The following is a 25,160-nucleotide window of genomic DNA, read 5'->3' on the forward strand; positions in this document are numbered from 1 at the left end:
TGGGCCTTTTTCACACATCACAGTAAGAAAGGTTGAATCCCATTTAACCGCATCAGTTTTAGGATGCTGATATGACCGAAGCAACCTCATTACTGAATAAAACAGAGCCACTATTACCAGAATTAAGATGGCCCAATCAAACTGAGCTGCGTCGTCCATGTACCACACCTCATTACCCTCAAACAATAGACCAAACACGACTTCTCAATTTGAGCTGCAAATTTTCCCTGTGACGTGTGCGCCCGCTAAATCCACCCCTTCATCATCCCTGCATCCACCTGCTGTATCTGAGGGTATTTTTTACACCATCATAACCACAAATATGATAGATGAGGAAAGTGTGGAGATCCAGTTAAAATTTCTATAGAGGGGAAGCCATCATCCAGAGATAGCACAACACAATAAAGTGAGCGTGTGCGTGTCGTTAGGGCACATCTCAAGGTTTAAAAGGCAGCAGTTTGCAATGAAAATGCATCTTGGAAGAGATCGTTTAATGCCCCCCCTCCCCCCAACCCCACCTCCAATGTATAGATTCCTATACAGTCAATATATTTTTTAATTGCACCGATGATTCAACCAAGAGCGCTGCAGAGGTGCCTCTGTGTGAGTCATGAAGTCCTACCTACTGGAAAAAGAAAAATGAATGGGAGTTTTATGCTCAGAATAGCTGCTTCCACTTTACAACTGCATGACAAATGAAGATGTGTGCTGTGAAAAAGGCCTGCTATTGAGAATCATTGAAGATAGACGCTGTGACAGAAGGATTCTCATCTCAAGTTGGAACAGCAAATGGATCTTTCCAAATTTTTTAATCTTTGGAGAGCTCACTGTGATGAGTCTTTATTTGCTTTTGCCAATAAGGTAAAAAGGACCTTCTTGAGACCTGAAAACCCTCTGTCCTTTGAAGCGCACCCCAACAGGAGGGTTTTTCTTCTTCTTTTTTTGATGTTCTGGTTTCAGGATGCTTTTTGGTAGAGTGCAGAAACAATTCTTCAAAGGTCTGTCTATTTGTGGCAATCTGTCGCTTCTTGAAATAATGTCAGGTGGCTTTTTTACTTAACAGGAGATGACTTTCAGCTCAGAGGATGATGGGTTTCTCAGGCACAAATCTCTTGTGAATCCTTACTTGGGAACACCCTGACCCCAAGTAAGGCGTAAGCTACCAACTTTCTAAAAAGCAGGGCTCCCTGACAAAATTACTGAATAGAACCACGAATGGCATTTTTAGTTATGTGTGCAATTGTCTGCTATGGCTATTTATAATGTGTGCTGGAAGATGGGTCTGTTTATAAGCATAGCTGGCAGAATATCAGAGCCCTAATGACTATTTAATAAGTGCTTCATTAAATGCAGGCGTGGTAGAAAGGTTAAACCACTTAAAGACGCTGAAAAGTGATTCCAGACCTTTGCATCGGTGCACTCCACTGAGTTGATGGTCCAGGATTGCCACATAAAATTGGGCCGAAACCACACATGGCTGACCCAATGGAAGCTGGGTGACGGCTGACGATTACCCGTCACTATTTTTGTCAAACTGTGGGGTTGGGCCAAGGAGTGAGGTGATCATCTTTCTCTGCAAACATCAGTTAGACTGGAAGCGACGCCAGACTGAAGGTAGAAGTGCAACAAGTTGCAACTTCTGTCTGCTATCAGGCAAAGTGAGCATAACAAAATCGAGTGTTACGCTTTTACCCAGTGCAATCATGCATAAAAATATTGCGCACATTTCTCCGTTCGCTTAAGTAAACCCAGCATCAACAGCTCTCATTTTACACTACTTTGCGACGCAGCCTTGCAAAAGATCGCACGTTGCACGTTAGTTGAACTCCCCACTCTTGCGCGGCACAGCATGTAATGATTAACTATAAGAGCGGCGGCACCTTCTTATACATCCTCCAATCTTGCTACTATAAAGTGAACACTCAAGGCGTCTTCTGATGCTGGTATTTGTGGTGACGCACAGCAGATAGCAGACAGGCTTCTTTCAATCTAGGCTGATAAGACTGCGCAACAATCATGCATGACTTACAAACGGCGCTATAACCCAAATCAAGTGGTTCTAAAATGATTGAAAAATGACGCAAATAGATCCTCGCAATAAATGTGACATAGGTCAGAATCAAGTCATGACCGACGTAATTCCTAAGAATAGTAATTACATGAAAGAAACGCTGCTGATAAAATTAAGACTGTAAATTAGTCAGATGTCAATAAATGGCACAGTGACTTTTTTCTCTCTCCAAAGCCTCCCCTTCGTCTTCTCACCATTGTCAATTCTAATAAAGCGACAAGACAAATCTCATTTTTCTGTCAAACAGAGTGAGTCATACAGTTTCAGGCACAAGCTTTGCGATTCTGCTCAGATGAGGAGAGCAGAAGGCAGGAGGATTAGCAGTGTGGCAGGCTGCCATCTAATGGATGCAGAGAGAACGGTCTCCCTCGGGTGGCTGTGCCTCCAGTCGTACAGCCCCCTAACTTTAGGGTCCGTGATTCAGGAGTCCTTAGGCAAGACGCTGAACTCCAAGCTGCTCTGGATGACTCCAGGTGGCACGGATCATTCTAAATTTTCTTCCTTGTTTATCTTTGTTTCTCAAACCGATGACACTGCAGGATTTCAAAAGTTTCCCATGACAAAAAAACGGGTCTGACCGAACAAGAAGAAAACTGCAGAATTATGTAACCTGTTTGTGTGAATGAAAACTCTGGGACAGAGAAAAACTCTCTCATATGTCACACTGGGGAGACCTTATCACTCCTGTTAATGGGTTGATGGAGGGAGGCTGAGAGAATCACTGCTGACCCACCAAAAACTCACCCCATCTCAAACATTCTCACAGAAATGGGGAAAAAATGGAAGCGCACACGCCTTTATTGTTAAAAATCGGTTTTGTAAAGGTAGAGCATTTGTTTTATGGTGTTTAAAAGGGAAACATAAAACATACTCCAGTAGAGTTAAACGCGGGAAACATGAGTTTCTCTAAAAACTCAGATATTTAGAAAAGTAATTTCTGATCTGTCATTCCTAATCGGTAACAGCTGCATGCATCTGCATTTTCTATAACAAAAAACCCCAGTCTGTTTCAGGAATGTAATTATATTAGTACTTACAGGAAGGCACTAAAATGCTGCAAAGTGGTAAACAAAGTACAAGCAATACAGCAGAGAAATAACAAATCACCCACATTTGCAAGATCCAATTAGAAGCTTAAGGCAAAAACAAGTGTGCATGCTGAGACATGAAGATGTCTAGACCGCTTTCCTTGTAACTCGTAGCTTGGAAAGTAGGCCTATGCGTTTGTTTGTGAGAAAACAAGTCAGAAAGAAAAGGGAGATAACGACGAGGTGATGATCAGGCGAGATAGTATTTCAGCTGTTGCTGTCAGTTTTTTTGGGCGAAAGCAAGAGAGACAGAAAGAAGGAAAGGAAGATCTGTGTGAAAACGAGGAAGACGCTCTGAGTGTCTGCGGGGGTCACACAGAGAGAGTGAAGGAAGCAGATATGGAGGAAGGAAGGAGATAAAGGTAGAAGGAGGGAACATTCCTTGTGGCTTTGCTGGGGAAAATGAATTATTCAGAAAGTTTAACGCACACAGTTGAAACTCGAACTGCTTAATAAATCCTGCCGTTCAAAGTATTATTGACATATAATAGAGCAGAACTACCTTATCATGATTACAAGGAAGAACATCCATGGAAACATTCATGGAGTAGACGGTTTTTTGTGTTTGCTTTTGTTTGTTTGCTTTTTTTTTTACACAATGACTATTATTAGAAGTAGGTGAGTGTGTTATATATGATCAGATGCGACGTTACTTGATCGCTCTGAAATCAATGCTGAGTATCTGGGCAGGGTTCTGATCGCCACCGCAAGAGTCTGAGTGTGAAAAGGAAACTGGTGCTCTTCTAAATGTCCTCTCTCATGAGAAAACTGTCAGCCCTGAAGTCTTTAACGTCGGGTTACTCCGTTAAAAAGCTGTTTAGGAGTTACCCATCTGAGCGCATCTGAGGTGGAGGTTACAGTTAGTCTGGAAGTTAAAGTCTTATTTCACACTCACCGCAGCGACCCGCCGTCTTGTCTCGTCTCGTCTGCCTTTACAGTGAAGTACTGCTCGAACTTGCTCAGGTAACACTACTGCACTTATCCATTTTTATTGCTGCAAATTAGTCACTTACTTTTAGACTTCAAACTCTGCTGCATGCAGAGGTCCGCGCTCTTCCGTCACTGCGACGTCAGCCAGCGGATCACATGGCAGGAAGCGAAGCCGCGAGACGTAAACAAGCCCACTACGCCGGCCACGAGGTCTGTGGCAGGCCAGCTTCACGCCCGGTGCAGCTGAGTGCACCTGGCTGCTGAAGCGCCTTTGTACCTTTTTACTATTCCATTGATCTGGCACGTACACCTGATTCCGTTTGTTTTGTTTATCTGTCATTTATTTAGGTCACTTAAACTTATCGGCGGTGATATGATTCTGTTTTTTCTCCATGTTTTTGGTTAAAACTACGTTTTATTGACTCTGTCAGTCTGCGCTCACCTTGCTAGTACTGGATAAGACTATCTTTTGCATTAACACGTGTTCATAATTCATTTAATACGTGGCATAGATTTATTTAGATTTATGAATATTTAATAATGTGATGGAATCATTCCTGTGAGATTTTGGGTCCGTATTGACACGAGAGCGTCACACACGGTTGCTGCAGAACTGTCGGCTGCACGATCAAACCCTGGAGATGACTGCGTGGGAAAATCCCTGCAGATCAGCAGTTTCTGAAATACTGGGACCAGCCCATCTGACACCAACAACCATGTTCAAAGTCACTTAAATCACCTTTTTACCTCATTCTTATGCTTAGTTTGAACTTCTGCAGGTTGTCATGAGCATGTACACATGCTTAAATGTTGCTGCCATGTGATTGGCTAAATAGATATTTGTGGGGTACCTTACAAAGTGGCCAGTGAGTGTATACTACAGACCATCAGCCATCGTTGTGAATTTGTCTATGTTTGAGTCCAGTATTGAAAAAAAAAGTGGAAGATTTTACAAGAAAAAGAAAAAAGTTTTAAATACTTGTTTGCGTTAAGACTACTAAGTTTGTTTTGCGTTCCTTTTGAGTAATGATTGTGCCCATTCTCAGAATATTAGAGGAAATTGCTTTTCACAAAGTAACTTCATCAGCAGATTTGGATCATTATAACAAAAGATCAAAGTTTAAGAGATGCTCAAATAGTTCTTTCCCTAATATGCCATCTGACCTGATTGCAGTGCTGTTTCCCCTGTCCTTATCTCAGCATTAACAATAAAACAAGACCAGTGCAGTGGTATCTGAGGAATTTTACGAGATCGATCTTTTAGCCAGTCCTAATTTGCCCTGTTTGTTTCCTTGCACGGGTCGCACACATAGTCTTTTTCACTGAGTGTGTCTTTCTATCTGGAATTTAAACCTCTCTTTTACTTTCCACTGTCAGCTTGTGCAACTCTTTAGATCCAAAAAAGTTCAGTTACACTCATAAAAGGTCTTGTGCTTTAACCAAACAAGGCTTTCATGTTAATGCCTCACATCTGAGATTCTCACAGCTTGTTTTTGTGTCTCTCTTAAAGGGTTAAAGGGTTTCCTCACAAAATATGAATCATTTACAGTTCTAATACAAACAAAACCGCTTGAGTGGTCGCACTTTCATGTAGCCCATTTATATTTTCATCGGCAGCATGTCTTGGTAATGAGGTCCCAGTCACACTCTTACCCAGACGCTCATTTGTTTTAGCCTCAATCTCCAGTCCTCTTAAATAGTCATGGCCTTTTTGGGTAATCCTCACCTTCGAGCCCTGGAGATGTTTCTCTTTATCTTTGGAGTGTGAGTCATGTGTCTGAGGAGCTCTGGCATGTTGGTACATGGCTGAAGACAACAGTAGGTTAAAGGAAGTTGCTGGTGGGGTTTTTCAGATAACTGGCTGGGTAAAAGGTTTACGTAATCTTAACCTGAGGTAGCTACAAGGGACACATTACAGGAAAGTGAAAAACACCACATCAATGTTTTTATTTTCATTAAAACATCACAATTATGTACTTGGTACAGCATGTGATCGTCCCGATTTACAAAACACTGACTTATTAAATCATTTTGTTGAAATGGCAGGAAAGCATTCAAGTCACTGCAAAATTGAATGTAGGATAGCAGATTTGCCACACAGACTCAGTGTGACAGCATTTCATGAAAAAAGTTACTTTGAGCCACAATTAAAATGTCTAGAAATATGACTTTTATCATTTTTGTGCAGGCTACCTCAGGGATATTAATTATTAAGACATTTAAAGCAGAAAGGATCCCATTCTATATTTGAATCTGTTTATAAGCATAAGCAAATCTGTTTACATTTATCAAGATTAGCAAGACAAAGTAGAATTGCACGTGTTTTTGTTGGAAAAGAGTCCCGAGATTTTCCTGAACCTGGAAACATTTCTGATGTGACTAATGTGAATGGCCTAATATTAGTTTTATAGTGAACATAGAAATAATTAGCGGTACCTGTTTTAGTGCATACAAATACACAAGTATTTTTTTTATCAGTAATAAGAACATGAGCCTATTGTTTAGTGTTTTTAGCCATAAAGATTCTGTCAGTGGCCCCACAGTTTTTCTGATATTTCCAGTGCATAACACATTTATTAGACTACCTGCCATTAGAAAAACAAAAGAAAAATATTTTTGAAATATGCCAAAAGCTCATTTAAAACAAAACAAAAAAAATGTATTTTGAGGCAAATGGAAAAATGGTATTCAGTTTTTTAATAGCCACACTGAGGATGTCTGTAGGAAGTCAGAAATTAATCAAGCATGACGTTCTTTTTTTTTTTTTTTTTTTTTGCCTGTCCCATTTGGTTCTTTAGCCGTCAGAATTGTTGTCTGAAGACCAACAAGGATACCCAATGGATTTATTTTGCCAAATGGATCATCATGGCATTGCCGTATTGGTCCATTTGATCGACCTTTGTTTTTATTATTTATTTTATTTTATTTTCAGTTGTTACAGACGGGACAGACATGAGTGAGGGATAGGAAAGGGAGAAAGAAAGAGGAAGGAAAAGAAAAACAGAAGGGGAGAGGAAGCATGACGTTCAAGCAGTAATTGTTCTGTTCAGGAATGCAAGTAACTAACTGTAATTTAATCAAATTTAATTTAATCATAAACTAATGATGCCTTTACTCTTTTTATTATATTATTATAACAGTAAATTTGAAAATAATGACAACAATATTTATATTTTAGCATTAAAAATAGGATCTTAATTTAAGAGCACACTGGTGGTTTAACTATTACAGAAACATTAAAAAATGATTTTGGTAAGTACCAGAACTGTTAATTTATAACAGCTATGGCATAAACCTTACACTGGCCGGTGGTCTAAAACTTGCTCAGCACTGTGACTTTCTGCGTCTGAGCTTTGCTTGCACAGAAGACCTCAGACCCCACAATTCATACGTCATATATGCCACTCCAGATAAGATCACATTTGTACACTTGTGCATTCCAGTTATGACTTTGTTAAAGCGTTATGTAAAATCGAAATCTGCACTCTTATTAAATCACCAGTGTAATTCTGAGTTGTAGTGCTTACAAGAGTAAACATGTCACCAGTTTAGCAAGCGTTATGTATGAAGGTTTACCTTTCAGGCTGATTTTCAGATTTTACTATGGAGGAAGCGACAGTTGTAGTTAGCTGATTACACTTAATTAAAACCAAAATGAATTAAGCAGGTCAAAGGTTAACGCTGAGGCCAAAATATTTCACTGGCATTGAATAAAGTGCTACGTAAAGACGAGCCTGATGATGTCAGAGTCGTTCGGCAGGTTGGACCCGTCCCGGGCCTTCGGCGTCCACAAGCGCATTCTGTCATTTTGAGTAGTGGGCGAACGGAGACTCCTCGTTCACTTTGCCCTGAGAGTTCACAGAAAACAAACAACCCATTCACAGTTAACCAGCAGTCAGCGTGGTGATAAAAACTGAATGTCCAGTGGTACCTGCTTTACCATCTGAACTAAAGTGGTTCTTTTACAGTACAATATGTTCTGTTGTTTTTCTTTTATCTGATTACAGTGATTGCCTGTAGGCATATTTTTATTTTTATTTTTTCCGTTCAGATTAACAATAGGTGAAGTCTTTGCTGTCCCGCTTTAGGCACATTAATGTAATTAACGTTAAGGACTGATAATCAGCTGACGGAGACAAGCGTCTAAAAAAAATTTTTTTTACGCGTTTTAAATGTTAAATTGGTGAATGTCAGAAGGGATTACCATGTGAAGATGAGGTTGAGAAACTCCTGGGAAGGGAAGCTTAAATGTTTCATACTTATCTTATTCTCTTTTCTCATAATGTCAGGAATAATCAAAAGTAAATAGCTAAGAATGTGTGAAGAAAAAAGCGTCATGGATGTGGTCATACATGGACTTTATCTAGATCAGGGGTAGGCAACTCCAGGCCTCGAGTGCCGGTGCAGGTTTTAGATCCCACCCTGGGTTAACACACCTGAATCAAATGATTAGTTCATTACCAGGCCTCTGGAGAACTGCTGAGGAGTCATTTAGCCCTTTAAATCAGCTGTGATGGATCATGGACACATCTAAAACCTCCAGGACACCGGCACTCGAGGCCTGGAGTTGCCTACCCCTGATCTAGATCATATTATCAGATTTCTACAGGGGATTGTTTGTCATTTATTAACCCTGCAAGTTATCATTAAGTCCCAACCTGCTCATTTTGGAGGATCAGTTGTTTTTCAGCCCATGTTGTCGGATATATAGCTCGTACGGTATAAAGTACACTCCAGCACAATGCCAGTCATGCAGCAATAAAGATTTACACTCGTCGAACACCTTATAAAGAACACTGGTCCGTACAGCGGTTAGTAGCCTATTTTATTCTATTTCACACATATTGGCATCCTCATTGTGGGTCATCTGAAAAGTCTTTGTGATATTTTCTCTGCACACCAGAGTACATACATGAACTTGTAAGTGCTCCGTAAGTGTGTGAGAGAAGTTTTGCTTTTCAGAAATCTCATTCTTGATTAGACCCTTGCTGCTGAGATTGAGAGATGCCAACAGTTTAAAAGTATCTGGTGACGCACTGATGCGGCTCTAATGATAAGCTTCTCTTGAGAAATCCTCACCACACTTTTCACACACTGACAATCCACTCACACTTCCTGTTCGTGTAAATGAGAAACCACTGTCCTCATTACTAAGGAGACAGGAAGAAGAAGAAGAAGACATTTAATGCTGGGAAACTTTTACGTGTTACTCATGGTGCGGGGCTGACAGTTAACATCCCCGTGAAGCAAAATCCTGGAACGTGTTGGCCTTGCTCCAAATCCATGTTACGGGCAAATCCATGTTTTCTACGTGTTAACCACGTGCCTCCCCCTGCTGGGATGAGTAACCTACAGCAGGCAGAGCCTCATACTGTTACTCATGAATTATATTCTTGAAACAATATTCAAGAAGTTTGTCATTTTGTGTGTTTCAGTGCTGATTTTTAAGAGGTATACCAGACCTACAGTAAGATTAAGATTAGGATTCACCCTCTGGAACTGTGAATATCTGTCACGTTTTCTATCTCACCATCGGCATATCTTCGAGCCTCTCAAAATTGGATCTCGGCGATCGGATACATTTCACTGTGAGTACCACGAGAACGAGGGCGAGGACGATACAGAAGATGCAAATGATAGCGACTAGGCCGGGGTTTGACGCCAGGTCATCTTTTTCCCAGTCGGGTGACAAACCTGAGGGGGAGACAAACAGAGAAACGATAAACAAATGCAATATTTGCTGGACACAGCTGAAATTATTCTAATGTAAGAAGAAATCATATTTGCTTTGCACAAGTCACACCATTGGTTTTATGCCTCATTTATTAATTGACTTAAACAAACAACTGCCCAGGGGGATTTATTTGTCATGACAAATAAATCCCCCTGGGCAGTTGATTGTCACTTATGGATATAGTTGTTTTTCTCGTCACAATGCTTATCCAGTTTATCACAAGCCAGTATTCTTTGTGTTATTGTTCTTTTCAATAGATGCAGCCTTCCAAAAAACTTATAATCATGATAACAGAGCTGATCAGAGAAGTCAGGGACCTCCGTGAGAAGTTCAGAGCCTTCCGTTAATCCTGCAGCACTGACCCTGTTCATGCTAGAGTATTGCCTCTGGATTAGCCATTTAACAACATAGACGGGATGAACTGCAATGACCGGAGGCAAATAAAGCAATGGTAAATTCTTAAAGATTGCGGGACTTTAGTAGCCCTGAACTTTAGAAATTGTCAAATTTGGTTAAACTGTTTAAAAATGGCCTTTTCCTGTATGTTCTGCTTGAATAGACAACAGCAGGCTATCAGATCCAACACATAGGAATAGAAATGCATTTCACTGCAAATAGTTTAGTTTATTCATTTTATAGGCTTTGAGCTTTTTAGCTAATGGCTCTTTGAGAATCAAAGTGAGGCAGCAGTTTCCTGATTTCTGCCTTGTGACTTTCATATTAATCAGCCTAGTAGTTTAGATGCTTTCTCCCTGCTGAAGACAATAGACAATAGGTTATTCATATTTAAGCTCTAATTTGGCATTTTTTTCTTCTTTTTGTGTTTGTTTGTGTCCTAGATGGCCTGACTCAGCGGGTGGGGTAAACGCTGTTTCTAAGTTTGCCTTCGCCCAAGCAGTGCAGAAATGTCTCCGCTACCCTTCAGAAAACATGGGTGGTGCAGGATGCCCGATATCCAGTTTGATCCCTGAGTAAACTAAAAAAAAATAAGTGACCTGTATCCAATACATGTAACAAAGAAACTTTTTAAAAAATATAATAAATTACTTTGTAATTGATACAGAGATGTCTGTCATTTTTATTACATAATGCCAGATGCTTCATTTTATAGGAATATTATTATGGACATGACAAATTGTAAGACAATGTCCAGCATATTATGGGTTTCCTATTTGTGGATCATATACAATTGTCTTTTTTGCAGGTTTAAGTATTGCTGGTAATTTGCAGCGGTTTTTTATTAATACAAATACATTTTAAGTACTGATTTTTAATCATGAATTGATTGTTTCAATAGTAACCAAGGGTGCAAAAGTGATGGACAATCAACATCAGAGTTCAACAGTGATTCAATATCAGAATCTGACATTGTTTCAACATTAACAGTGTTTGAAAATTTGACGTTGAATCAATGTCAAAACCTGACGTTGTTTCAATATTAAAAAAGGGTGCAAAAGTGACGTTGGGTCAACGTCAGATTTCAACGTTGATTCAATAGAAGCATCTGATATTGAAACAATGTTTAGTCAATGTCTTCTTGCTATCTGGGTCTTGTCATCAAAATTTCATTGAAACCTGAGAAGAAATCCACCATAACATGCAAATGAATTTAATCTTCCGTGCACGCAAAAGCATTTTGTTTGCTTTAGGTCATAAAGTATGGCACTGCTATGTATAAATTTGTCCATCTGTATTGTTTCTCACTGTCCTTGAACCCCCAAAAGTGCATTAATTTCTTTTAAAATTGCAAAAAAGAGCAGACTGGATGTTTTTTGACCTGTGTCGGTTGTGTTCACAGTGGTGGTTGCAGTGATGTTTGGTGATGCTGATGCAGATGGGAGCGTTGTTTCAGTTGGCAAAGCTGTCTCATTTGATGTCTGGTTGTTTGCTGTGGTTTGAGGAGGTGGGCTGGGGGTGGTGTCGTCTGTCTGCTGCGTTTTTGGTGAAGCCGAAGTGATGACGGTCGTGGACTGCACTGTCGTTTCAGCTGTAGTTGGACGTGTTGTCGTTTCAGCTGTAGTTGGACGTGTTGTCGTTTCAGCTGTAGTTGGATGTGTTGTTCGTTCAGTGGTAGTCTGGAGTGTTGTTGTTGTTTGTGACTGTGGTTTGCTAGTGGTTGTTTGTGCAGTGGATGAGCTGAAGGAAGTGGTGGTTTCTGCAGAGCAGCAAACAGCACATAAATATAAGATGTTGCATTCACACCTTATTGAGATAATGATCAAGTGGTTTGTTGGCATCTTAAAGGTGCCAACAAACCACAAAGAAAGTTTTAATTACATTTTTTCCATACTTGCACTGGATGTTTTTAATGCATGAGAGCACTAATGCAGACAAGCATGGCTTAATGCTGTGCACTAACCCTAGCCCTTCCTATTGACAGAGCATGGTGTTGTTGTAATCATCAAAAAGTTCTGACACAAAATAATTGCTTTGTATGATTTTTTTTTTTCTATAACCAACTTTTAGATCATTGAATATCCCAGAGTTTGAATAGCAAAATACATATCTGATGTCTGACACAGACTAACAGAACGTTGCTGGTACTTAAATTTTTGGTAAACTCTATAATAAGGATATATTTCAGCTGCGTTTTACTCAAAATTATTGCTTGACAGGGGTAAACAATTGTTTTATTGAGAGCAAAATATAGTACAAAAAATATCCCAGGTGATTCTGAAGTGGTCATGTAGGCTCTTATTTCACATTTGATTCATTTTAATCAAGTAACCCTACCTTAACCTAAATATAAGCTTTATTATCACAGATTTGAAATTTTGAATGCTACACCTTTAAATTCACTATTCTGGAGTTTTGCCACTATTACTTAAGTCACACGTAATTAACACGATAGTAATGATGCATTACGTAAAGTTCACTTCCATCATGGAACTCTGTAAGTTTCATCTTCTAGTCACTGCCCACACCCACTCACGCCACGTTTATCATAAAATCATGTTAAGGAAGCTACGTATGTTAGATTCACACCTCTGAGACAATAACAATCTATATGTGCATCATCTTTGTGGCCTCGGACTGTTTATGAAGACGGTTTTAGATTTCTTTACGGAGCCGTGTGGGATTGAAGTTTGGCAGGTGTTTGAGTGTAGGCACTTTAGGGTTCAGGTTGGGGTCCCCATCAACACTGTAGCTGCTCTACCTGTTACTGTTTTACCCCTAAAATCCGCTTTGTGTACAAAGAAAACACACCGGAAAACCTTCAAACTGTGACAAAGCTGAGATTTTAAGTGGTAAATATATGAGCGTTTAGGACCTTTAAATCACATAACTGTACTTGTACGCAGCCATGTGGGCAAAGATCCAGAGGAGCTTAAGGTAAGAATGCTGTGACAACTTTCTGAGGCAAGAAACGGCTTTAAACTTGACAAAAGAACAAAAACAAAGTACATTTCAGAAAACTACGACATGCTGCAAGTGTCGGCGCGTAGCAGTGGGTCAGGTAATATTAAAGCAATTGCAACGTGTGTTCAGTAAAGTGTTTGCCACAGGAGGCTCGACTTCAGCTCACTATCACTGATTAAATATTAGTCCCAGTCTACACTCAGGTGTGAACTTCCCCTTATGTTTTACAGATGCACGCTTTACTTATGATATGAATTTTGTAGTAATGAACAGCAACAGAATGAATACAAATGTTTCTGTGACAACACACGGTTGCTTCTTATTACACTTAAAACAAGAGCCAGAGCAGCGCTGCCACAGGCAAACTGGCCGACTGTCCCTCACTGCACGAAGCTTCCTGTTTGCATAAATTTGCACTTCTACAAGACTTCAGCCTAACGTTCAAACATATTGAACACAAAATTTTGAGAAGTGAAAACTTGAAAAATGCTGACTTACCACTGATGACTGTCGCTGTTAACAGGGACACCAGCAGAGTGAGGTGCATCGTTGCGGGCATGTTGAGAGGGGAAGTGGCTGGCAGTCATATCAGTGACATTCACAGACAAACGCACACACACACACACACACACAGTAACTACATCCTTGACAGCAGGATGTGCTCCAAACACGGGCTGTTGCATATCAAGCATTAAACCCTTCACACTATCAGTCAATATTTAAACAAGGTTGTGTGTGTTTGCTTTTGCTTCTATTCCTGCTGCAGGCAGCTGCAGATTAGTTTTTACTTCTAAAATAGATTTTAAACATGAAAGTTGCCTCATGCTGCCAGCTGCAATGACCTATGCTATCCCAGGTCTTTTACTCTGCACTGTGCAGGTTGCTTATGCTGCAGCACAGAGCTCGACACTTAATTTTCGATGCAACAAGAAAATCATTTTGTCCACTGCACGTTTGACACTTTTTTTGAATCAGGTGCAGTGGAGCTTATTTCTGCCTCACATGTTATTCTTTTTAAGTTGAGTCTTTACTTTCTTTCATTTTTATGCTGTTTTAAGGTTTTTGATATTGTGTCCATCGCTTAAACTTTATACATACAGACCAGTTGTTGTGTAAATTTGACTTCTTGGCATCCATCCTTCCCCTGAGACCATTTCTGATGAGGCCTCAGTGAACAGTAGCTGAAGGGTCAGGTGTGTCTCTCAGGTCATGTTTCGGGTCTTTTCTGGATGTTTTCATTTTTCAAAAGGACGTGACTTTCAGACATCGTTCATCTGCTGTAGATATTCAGTTTTCTCTTCGTTTTTCTTAGGTCACACTGCCATCCAGGGGTTCCCAACTTAGAGCTCTTTAGGAATCTCCATGCTGGTACAACACAACACGCGGTGTTATCGTTGGCATATTTCAGACTCGGCAAATTATGCATTGTTGTGATGGGCTGCTAGCAACAACATGCCCTGCTAATGTTTCCTCTGAAAATGGTACAGAACAAGGACTGGAGTGAAAATGAGTAAAAAGGCAGTCAATGTCCAAAGGAAACAACTGAAAGAGATCTAGGGAACTATTGCTTAAAGCCACTTTAAAAATCCAAGAAAGTCTGGTTATTGTGAAGGAGAATATTTAAAAAGGAGGGGTGGCTCAAGAATTTTGCACAGTATTAAAGAATACATTTTTAAAATGTCATTCATGAGAATAACTGTAACATTGTCCCTAATATTTCCTGTTAAGACACTAACACAGTGATGGTAATAGCCTCCTCCATTATAAAGAGGGCAAACATCACCATATTTACTTTTGGGTTATAAAAATAAGTGTGTGTGGGGGGGGCTTTATTCCATTTAATTCTCCATTGCTTCAATATTGATAACATGTAACATAATGTGTCCGAACTAAACTGTATGGCTAATTAGGACAGAACCACAAAAGTGCCAAAAGAAAGATTTTTTTTATTTGATTTGAATTTATGTGAAAATAAATTCTTCAGCATTTCAGAAATCTTAGACTTCAGATACATGGCTTCTCAGTTCTTTTACACAGGTAGTACACCAATGATGCATTTTATGTGGAGAACTCTGGGAAAATATTTCATATAATAAATACATTATACGAACACAGCAGCAGCACTGAAGATTGTGTCGCTCCCCACCCTCAGTGTTTATGCTGACACCATTTATACTGGTTTTTCTCACCCCATCATCACATAAACTAAATCATCACTGGACCTGCCAAAGCTAAAAAATAAAAATCATCAATAAATTAAACTGGTAGAAATATACAGTCAATTTTACATTAACTAATGAAAAACTACTGCACAGTTAAAATTACTTCTTTTCAACAGTTATTCTATCTGATATGACAAAATACAAATAGATCCATAATCATGCTTCATTTGACCTCAGAGGGACAAGTTAAATGGAGCGATTGACATTAAAACAAGCGCAGCACTGGATGATATATTAAGGCAATGTTCAAAGACATGGTTTGTTGTTGAAGCAGTTATGTAGTAGAGCTCCCTCACATCAATATTGATTTGTTTTTTTTTTAATAAAGCATATTAAAAAAAATTAAGTAAAAGCATTACTAGAATCAGATTTAAAATTTGGGTCCAATGACTTTTGGGACTTTTTTTTTTCTTTCCCCTTAACAGCCGCTCAATTCACTCTGACAGTAAGTGCTGTACCTGAGGGCAGTGAAACTGCTTCTCATCCATGCGCACATCATTCACACATAAACAGACACATTTAAACTCTTTGGGAGTTAAGAAGACGTGTACCAGCACTTTAACTTCAAACTTCCCAGAGACGCATCAGCTTAAATCGGAGTGACCAACACAGGAACACACACTGTTGCATGCACACAACAGTCCGACAGCAGTTCCAAAGGGAGGAAGAGTATAAATGCATAAAAACAGCAACACGTATCATCTCTACTGAGCTTCTTTAAGCCTTCTCCTCCAACGGTTCGGACTGTGGCAGCACTTCCTTCTGTATATCCGCAATGTTGCTGTCTAATGCCAGCTCAGCATGGGGGTCGTCTTTCTGTCAAGACAATACAAATCAGTGGATGCATTGACATGATCAACATCACTTTTGTACATAAGTGATTAAAAAAGTCAGAGATGCAATGAACCTCATGGGCAGCGCTGGTGAGTAAGAGTCCCAATATACCATATTAATCCTTTTGAGCTCATATTGAGCCTTTGTAGAGCCCCTCAATTCACCCACTGTCAGCCTCCTGCTTAAAGCAGCTTTCCTCCGACTGGCTGCCTGTATACTGGAACCTATGGTTCAGCAGGGATGGCGTTGGCAGTCCAGGGATGGCCTGTCTATCTGCAGGGAGCTCTGCTGTATGATAGAGGCAGCGTACAAAGTATGTGGTGCAACCCGTCTGTAGATCATTCTCTCTTGTGCTGTTGTTGGTCAACCAGCCGTGGAGAGAGAGTTCATTTGACATTCAAAGAGCTGAAGTGAAACTGTTACAAACAATGAATAGTGTCCACTGTAGCTGCCTGCGCTTTCCATGCTGCTTTTCTTAATCTTTGAAATTTTCTTCATAGTTCTTCCATTCCTGGTGAACTCCACTGTCACACTCTTCCCTATTTCAGCCCACTTGTCAGCCAATCAGCATAGAGCAGAAACATACCATCTGCTTCCAGCGACACACAGTTTCAGCTCCATTAGCCATCCCAGAGGAAATGTGTATGCAGACAGAACACACACAGCTGGGAGGAGCTGCACATAGCACCGTACAGCTGTTAATTGGTAAAATAAGAGGTAACAAAACCAGAAACTTCCTGTGTGGTTGACTTACTCTGTGTTTGAGGTAAGAGAGATAGGTGTCCCACCCTAAGGTGACAAAGTTGATGTACACGACACGGAACTTGGGCGAGAGAAAGTAGAAGTTGATCATCTGAGCAGCGGGCCAAACGCAGCAGTCTGCCTGTCAGCAAGAACAACAGACATTAAGATAAACAAGCAGGTACTAATTAATCAGAGCAAACACTGCAGAAACAGACAAGGGGGGGGAAGTGTGCTCCGTCTGCTCGGCAGGTTACCAGCTGAGACTGGGAGGTTTTATCTGCTCTGCTGGGTTGGGGTTTTGTTTCAGAGTAACAACAACGACCTCAAGATTTAAGACAGAAGAGCACAGAGCTAAATTACTATATGAAACTTATAGTCGTAACTCGTAAAGATCCTCTGTTTGCTGTGTAGAGCACAGTTATATTTTATGTTACTCAATGTTCAGTTACAGTTTAAACGCTAAATTCTCATCTTCTGTTAAAGACAAAGAAGAATTTCAGTTGGGATGAATGAAGAACAATTAATGTTCAACCTCCAGGTTTACTTACCTTGTAAAATTCCCAGAACTTGCCTCTAAACTCCGCCCATCCTTCGGATAAACTGCGCCCCTCCATCAGATCCATACCTGCGATAAACAGTTTTCTGTCAGACGTGCGTCAGTGCCACACTTTATTAAAACCACCCTCAGATAAGCGCACTTATAAACATGAACTGCTAAACTTGAGCGTACTTGAAACAGATACCCTTTGAACCCCATATACGTATTATTACATACGCGGGGTTTTTCCTTACCCACATCTTTATGTGCAACCTTTGCCTCTGTACATGATCTCTCAAGTGTGCGTGCGTCACTGACAAACTGTTCAGGTGCTCACACCCTGAACAACATGTGAGAAGCAGGAGGAGGAGAGCGTACTTAGTACCAGTAAAATCCTTCTCACCTAAAAAATACCACATGCCCAGAGTCGGGGAAGCAACCAGCTGGTCCACCACAACCTTCTTGACCAAGGTTTTGAGAGCTTTGCCCGCGTACACTCTGTCCAGCCAGATGTACCAGTAGTGCAGGAGAGGACCCATGGAGCAGCCCACGGCAAACATGTGAGCTTTGAAGCCAAACAGAGAACAGCCGTGCATGAAATAAATCATGATAGCCCAACATGAGATTATTACAAAATAGTAGGAGTTCCTTTTTATTTTGTAAGAATTGTTTTTTTAAAAAGTGTTTAAGCATAATCCTGTAGGCAGAATCTTTACTGCTGACAACTACATTTGTTTTTGCATATGTTCTTTGGCATGCTCTCCTCTGTATCCCCAAATCAAAAGATAATTCTAACAACAATGCAGATGCTTTTGTCCAAAATTACTTGAGTTCATTACATTTTTATTTTAGAAACTGTACAGATCTGGAGCTCTCCTGCATATCAGCCAAAATAAGAAAATGACGTATGACATTAAATGCATAAAACTCTGTGTCACCTGTTCGGCTCCAGTCTCTGATTTTGCCAGGATCCCTGTGTTTCTCCCGAGTCTGCTGCAGGATGTCTCCCAGAGACAGCATCACCCCTCCACTCATGATATTGGTGACCAGCAGGTAGCGGCCTTGGAAGAACGGCCTCCAGTTGAACCGTATCCGGACCAGAAACTCTTTACCCGCACGGGGAAGCATGATGTTCAGACAGGAGAAAGTACAGTCATCTGTGGAGAAGAAGGAAAAAGACAAACATTTAGGGTTCATGCAGGGAAAGCCAGCGGATGGGTAGATTCATTGTACTAAACAAACTGTAATAAAAGGAGTAAAACAAATGACACAACTTGATCTTCCAACACAGGGAGAGAGGAAATATAATGCTAGCTGACACGTGGAGGCATGTTTGATCACCTGTGAGTGTAAATGCACGTGCCTGTGTAAATTACCTGTCAAATACTAAAATATCGTGAGATTTAGCGAGAACACTACTTGGTCCCTATTATTTGTTGATTTTGCGCCGCACTGTTTTCTCACTTAACCCCTAAATGCAATTTTATGTGCACAACGTATATTATATATACACAAACTGCGAACCTCTGTGAGAAAAATACCACATATGTAGTTTAAACACCACTACAGACTTTATTAATCTCCGAAAGTGCTGAAAAAGCTGTAAAGCTCCGAGTTCAAAGTTCAACTCTCCAGCTGCTGCTCGTTAGCTAGTTTCTGGTCTAACAGCTCAGAGACGAACACTTTATGTTTTCTGTTTGAAACAATCCAGTCCCGGTCGGCACTGACGTTTACATGAAATTTTACATTCGGTTTTACAATGATACGTGAACGCGACATGCAACAGAGAGACAGATGAGGCAAACCTGAGCCGGTATGTGCGTTTCCGCGTAGATGATGCGTTTCCTTGACTTAACAACACAACATTAATAAACCCACAGTCAAACACACTAATCCACCAGCAATGACGAGCGAAACGACGATAAAACCTTACAGGAAAGAGAAGTTTTTTGCTTGTATCCGCAGACTGCATCCACGACCTGACGGGTGAGCAAATGTCTGATTAGCGCAGTGATGTGATGGCGACACCTGCTGGTCGGGAGGAACAACGAAAACTCGTTGTACAAAGAACACCCGCCACCCACGTTCTTGGACACCCACATTTCTTTATATTTTGCTTCCAAGGAGCCAGACTCTTGTGTAATTTTTTTTTAAAAAGTGGTTGTGAGTAAACGTTTTCCAGACTTTATGATAGTCTTTCAAAGCTTTTCTTGGATATTGGCCGTGTTTTCACACATTTTGAGTCTAGCCCTTGTTCCAGACCATTTTGAGAGGGATGCTGTTTGTTTGTTAAGCCAGTTAACACTGACATATAAATCACTGAGTCATAGAAGTTACCAAATTCAGTGAATGAACGAGTGCTTTGTCCACACAAGGAGGAATATTGGTACTTTATGTCAAACCAGTGATTTATGGCCCCCTGTCAAATCATTTATGACCTAGGACAGTAATAAAGGAAGTAATAAAAGTTTATGACAGTCATATTTTTTATGAATATCATAAAATTATGATAGTTCATAATTCGGTAATAATCCATAATCATATGTCCCAAAAATATATGGTCATGAAAATATGGTGATGGAATAGGAAGATGAATATGCTTGAGATAAAAATTAAAACTATAGAACAATTTTTGTGCTGTCGTCAAGTTTACTTTTTTAACAAAAAATGCCACCTTGGCAGGACCCTGTCTTTGGGGACCTGCATGTGTGTGTGTGTGTGTGTGTGTATGAGAGAGAGAGAGAGAGAGAGAGAGAGAGAGAGAGAGAAAATGTGTTAAACCCTAGTAAAAAGGTTCTTCTTAATTAAACCGGTGCTTTTGTAACAGTGATGATGAGGAGATGGAAAGTTTATTACACTTTATTTGCGTTTGTTTAACCAAAAAAGAAAAATCAGTATCAAACCAATTTTCCCAGATGGCGTCTTATCCGTCCAAAGGGCATTACAGGTAAGTAGGAACGAAAATTCCGATTTATAGAACAGAAAAAAACAAACAAACAAAGAGTTTCTTCAAGAGAAAGAGCGACAGGAATTAAAACCGAAAGAAATAGATTGCAAGCTTCAGAACATCGAGAAACACAACGAAGGCTAGCAAATACACTGAAATGCAGGCACAAAAGCAACAAGAAGCGAAAATACAGGAAGACCTGTATTCTTCAAGAAATCCAGAGGAGAAATCAGCAGTTAGAAGGCATGCACAACAAAGTACAACAGACTCTCTCTGAGCCTGTTTATTCTCGCTTTGTGTTTATCAAGTCTGTATGTCTCCACGGTAGTTTCCTGTTTTATTTTGACAGTCTCTTGTGCTGCTTGTGTTATGTTCAGTTTTGCTTTCCCTGTCGTTTGTGTCAGTTCACCTGTGCCTTGTTTTGCCCAGCTGTGTTGCATCTTCCTAATTACCTGATTTGGATACAACAAGCAAAGTATGCATATTATGCACACACACACAAACACACATGTAGCTATTACCCATTTCTTGTTTTTATACTTAACATGAATTATCCTTGAATAAAGACAGTGATCTGACACATGTCAAATTTAGCCTTGTGTATATTGTCCCTGCCATCTCCCTAACCTGTGCTCTCAAAAGTGAACACAGGTTAGGGAGACAATGGAGGAAATGAAAAAAACATCTAGTTGCATAATATTCATTCATTCCCATTTCTTTAGTTGAATCCCCGAAAGTAAAAAGTCATTTTTATAGCATAAAATAGTTTTGTTATGCCTATAAGATGATTCTCAAATAATGATTAGCTGAAAGGTTGGCATATCTTGGCACGCTCTGCAGTTTTGATCAAACTGGACAGGTGGAGGACAAAAGAGGAAGCAGCAGGCCTAAAACTACATCCATTAAAACAGCACCTGAAAGTCGTGCTCTTAAAAAATATCAAAAATTGTGACAGCAGTGCTATGTGTGGGCACTGAACACGCACAAAAGACTGTCATTAGTTTGGACCATCATTTTTCATAATGACATCACTACAGCACTGCCAGTGCTATGAAAGCATAACTGGACAGAAAAATGTGCAGTTATGAAGTCTTGATGTCTTGATGCATGTTCAATCATCCTGGTAAGGAAATCCCAAAAAGTTGTAGCGATTTCATTGGTTTTTGTCACTCATCCAAGTGACTTCTTCAGTCACATGTCTATCTATCTATCTATCTATCTATCTATCTATACATACATACATACATACATATATATATATATATATATATATATATATATATATATATATATATATATATATATATACATATATATGTATATGTATGTATAGATAGATAGATAGATAGATAGATGGATAGATGGATAGATATACTGTATTTCTATTTATGTTTACACATGTTTCAACTTCCAAAATAAATAGATTTTCTGTAAAGCAACTGCCCTGACACGTGCATTACAATTTACAGACAACAGTGGAAAAACCTATACAGAAACAACAGTAGTATTTTATGTTTTTGTTTATTGAAAATGCTTTTAACTTTCCACATATTTTACATCTTGTGAAAAAATAGTTTAAGCACCACAATAAAAAAAAAAACAACCCATAAATGTGTTGTTAATATTCACACTTTGCAAAGCCATAGAGAACGGGAACCTTCTGGCCCTTATGTCTGACTCCACTGCTTTAGATAGCTTATATTTTATTATATGGTCTGAAAGTGTTAGTAAAACACTTTATCAGCCTCTCCTTTACAACATACTACTGTTGCCCAGGCTGAATAAGCTGTGAAGAGTAAAACGTGTCTCTCAAGCTGCTCCCAGTTCTTTAAACAGCAGTGAATGGTTCTTGCATCACCTTATTCAAATGTCTGTGAGCCTCCACACAGGACAATGGCCCCATTAAGTACAGACACAACACTAACAAAGCCTTTTATTACACCATTATGCAAACATTTAAATCGCTATAATTCAACACTTGCAGGTGCAAACACTAGCGATAAAAAACACATTAATATTTCACTCAGTCGTTACCAAGGACAGGACACTGTTTGAGTTCTCCAATTATGTTTATATAAATAAATAAAAATTGTGAAATGAAAGCCATATTTTGAACTCTGATGTAAACTACAGATATTACTATTATATAGACTACATACTATATATATGATATTACTATTATATAGATTACATACAATAGTAAATAAATAAGTAAAGTGCAGGTTTTTTTATAAAGCATTTTTCACAGACAAGCAGTCAGTTGACAACAAAATACAGTAAAATAAATGAGAACATTAGGTGTTAGGTTTAGATGAGGACGTGTAGCTTGTTGGGAACAAATGATTTGATGGTTGTGTCTAAATACAAAAATATAAAAATTACATACAATACATAAAGCATTGAAACTTGACGATTAACTGCATTTTCACTTTGCTGAAAATCGTTTATGAAGTTGTTGCACATCTGTCACTTAAAAGACGCTTTTGTCCGCTCAGGAACACTTGCAGTGTGTTTGTGGAATTTAATAAGGAAGAAAATAACAGCAACATAAGTGCATTAATACATGCTCATAAAGAGACACTGACCATAACACTGAATCGACTTTACAGCTGACCATGTTTCAGGCAGCAGGTCATCTCAACAGAATGTGGATACAACCTGCAGTGTTGGGAAGGTTACTTTTAAAATGTATTCCATTACAGAATACAGAATACATGCCCCAAAATGTATTCTGTAACGTATTCCGTTACGTTACTCAATGAGAGTAACATATTCTGAATACTTTGAATTACTGAATATATTATCATTCTGTTTACAACTACATGAATGTACTATTGCTGTGATTTATTACTGTTACTGAAGGTCCGCGGCTCCGAACCGTAGTAAAGGGACCTCTGGCTAATACGGTGGGTTCTGTGTCGGGCTCGTAGCCGAAAGCTAGCTTTACTTTGTTGTCTGGGTCAACTTTGCTAGCGAGAGGCAGAGAGAGGCGTTGAAAGGCTGCTCCAACGGAACTTATTGTTTCGGAGGAAAACACGAACACGGTGTACAGTCGAGTCTTAATAGCTTACTTACAACTGGGCTCGTCAGGCACTCTTCTTGACTGCAGTGGTTATTATTATATTTACATGCTTCCAGCTCCCGTTTTTGCTCGATGACAGCTCGTACTTTTCCTTTTTCTCCCTCCCTCGCTCACAGACACATAACGGGTACAGCAGTCCATTCTCCCTGCAGCACGGACTACACTGCCTATGATGCTACATTCTTTAGAGCTATACCGGTAGCATTCTGCCTATTAGCTTAGCACAACAACAACAGGCGCTCTCTCACCCAGGAAACACGCAGAGAGAGAGCGTCACCCTGTAACCATGGCAACCGTAACGCTGCCACCTGGAACAACAGAAGGTAGCTGTCAAACAAAACCCAAACAGGCCTGACCCGCGACAATATGAAACAGGGAATTACCGCCGTGTAATCCATTTATTTCAACAAAGTAACTGTATTCTAAATACCACCTTTTTAAACGGTAACTGTAACAGAATACAGTTACTCATATTTTGTATTTTAAATACGTAACGGCGGTACATGTATTCCGTTACTCCCCAACACTGACAACCTGTTACTCCTCTCCAGCAAACAGGTTTTCCAAAATGCTGTCACCTGCTGACATAGTAACAGCACAGCAGAAACTGTGGCAGACAGCCGCAAGAATACTAAGAATATATATATTAGAACACAGTGCCTACAACTGTATTTTCTCTTGCCTTGGACACAGATAAAGGGCTGTTGGGACTATTTATTATTTATAAATTATTATTATTATTATTTATTACAGAACTAATCTCATGTGAAGGTGGAAATGTGTATGTACGCTGTTAGATAAGGATACTACGTTTTTGCCTATATTACATTTTTGTTATCTGAGTCATTAAGAAAGTAAGTTTAGTTGGGCTGAAAAGCAAAAGCATCATTTTAACTTACATACTATTTTAATAAAATGTTTTAATCTTTTTGGTCGTTAACCCTTTAAAGTATTCAAAATGTTTTTGTTTGCATTAATACTAAAACACAATTAGGTGACTATGTGGCATGCTACATGTACATATTTTCATGACTAAAGGAAAGCAACATTTCTATTTTTTTTTTTATCCTTATTATCCTTTTAAAAATGTTATTGTGTCTCATTTCAGCTCACTGGCTCATAAATGTAAACAGTTAAACACTAAGATAAAGAACGTTGCTGTCTGTGTGGATACTAAGCATGATTAATAAGTTAAGAAACAAAACAAAAAAAAATACTGAATGGCAATTGTTTCATTTCAGTGACATCGTCATCGCCTGCAATTTCCTACTAAATGTAGGCTATTCTTTAATAATCAGTGATATGCTTTCAGTATAAAAGATCCAGCTGTGCTTAAAATCAGTTTCTTGTTACTTTACAAAATCCGCTCTGCAGCGCTTACAGCTGTCTTATGAAACAGGCGTTGTACCTTACACCGCATCCGTGTGAAACGTATATGAGTGTGATGGTTTTGCAGTGCATTATGGGACCGGTGTCTTTTATTGGGTGGGAATGGACTCAGTGGTTACTGCTGACCCCGTAATCAATAATTCAGCCTCTCCGGCAGCTTTCATCAATAATAAAAGACCGCTTCAGTGTTTGAGGTGGAATATTTCAGGATGCTGATTACG

General features: G+C 39.5%; 2 protein-coding genes and 1 long non-coding RNA gene across 6 annotated transcripts; 1 reads left to right on the plus strand and 2 right to left on the minus strand.

The window, feature by feature from the left end:
* Nucleotides 1-6,840: 6,840 nt before the first annotated feature.
* cist1 (colon, intestine and stomach enriched 1) lies at nt 6,841-13,860 on the minus strand. Its single transcript, XM_085132002.1, has 4 exons — nt 13,682-13,860; nt 11,601-11,978; nt 9,620-9,783; nt 6,841-7,937 (listed from the first exon to the last, which is right to left on the minus strand). The coding sequence occupies exons 1-4, from the start codon at nt 13,740-13,742 to the stop codon at nt 7,893-7,895; spliced, it is 648 nt and encodes a 215-aa protein (XP_084988128.1). The 5' UTR covers nt 13,743-13,860; the 3' UTR covers nt 6,841-7,892.
* Nucleotides 9,732-11,698, plus strand: LOC146502552 (uncharacterized). The gene is made up of 3 exons (XR_014869176.1): nt 9,732-9,855; nt 10,081-10,274; nt 10,663-11,698. It is a non-coding gene; the product is annotated as an uncharacterized LOC146502552 (long non-coding RNA).
* Nucleotides 13,861-15,113: 1,253 nt separating the features above from the next.
* On the minus strand, nt 15,114-19,577 carry mpv17l2 (MPV17 mitochondrial inner membrane protein like 2). 4 transcript variants are annotated; one of them, XM_085131997.1, is made up of 6 exons: nt 19,455-19,577; nt 18,460-18,678; nt 17,925-18,086; nt 17,532-17,608; nt 16,994-17,122; nt 15,114-16,221 (listed from the first exon to the last, which is right to left on the minus strand). In XM_085131997.1, the coding sequence occupies exons 2-6, from the start codon at nt 18,647-18,649 to the stop codon at nt 16,123-16,125; spliced, it is 657 nt and encodes a 218-aa protein (XP_084988123.1). In that variant the 5' UTR covers nt 18,650-18,678; nt 19,455-19,577; the 3' UTR covers nt 15,114-16,122. The 4 variants fall into 4 exon arrangements, with proteins under 4 accessions (XP_084988123.1, XP_084988124.1, XP_084988125.1 ...); XM_085131998.1 differs by having other exon boundaries at nt 19,400-19,480; XM_085131999.1 differs by lacking the exon at nt 19,455-19,577 and adding an exon at nt 19,327-19,448.
* Between the last annotated feature and the right edge of the window lie 5,583 nt (nt 19,578-25,160).

The sequence above is a fragment of the Neolamprologus multifasciatus genome, chromosome 15, assembly GCF_963576455.1.
Source record: "Neolamprologus multifasciatus chromosome 15, fNeoMul1.2, whole genome shotgun sequence".
NCBI lineage: Eukaryota > Metazoa > Chordata > Actinopteri > Cichliformes > Cichlidae > Neolamprologus > Neolamprologus multifasciatus.

Bases quoted from the DNA above. Each gene is read 5' to 3' on its own strand.
- cist1 (XM_085132002.1), bottom strand. From the start codon at position 13,742: ATGCCCGCAACGATGCACCTCACTCTGCTGGTGTCCCTGTTAACAGCG. The intron at 11,979-13,681 runs GTAAGTCAGCAT...GCTGCTCTGCAG, and splicing joins AACAGCGACAGTCATCAGTG to AAACCACCACTTCCTTCAGC. The intron at 7,938-9,619 runs GTGAGATAGAAA...GTGAACTCTCAG, and splicing joins GGCTCGAAGATATGCCGATG to GGCAAAGTGAACGAGGAGTC.
- mpv17l2 (XM_085131997.1), bottom strand. From the start codon at position 18,649: ATGCTTCCCCGTGCGGGTAAAGAGTTTCTGGTCCGGATACGGTTCAAC. The intron at 17,609-17,924 runs GTGAGAAGGATT...TGTTTATCGCAG, and splicing joins GGGCATGTGGTATTTTTTAG to GTATGGATCTGATGGAGGGG. The intron at 17,123-17,531 runs GTAAGTAAACCT...TCTTGCTGACAG, and splicing joins AGTTCTGGGAATTTTACAAG to GCAGACTGCTGCGTTTGGCC.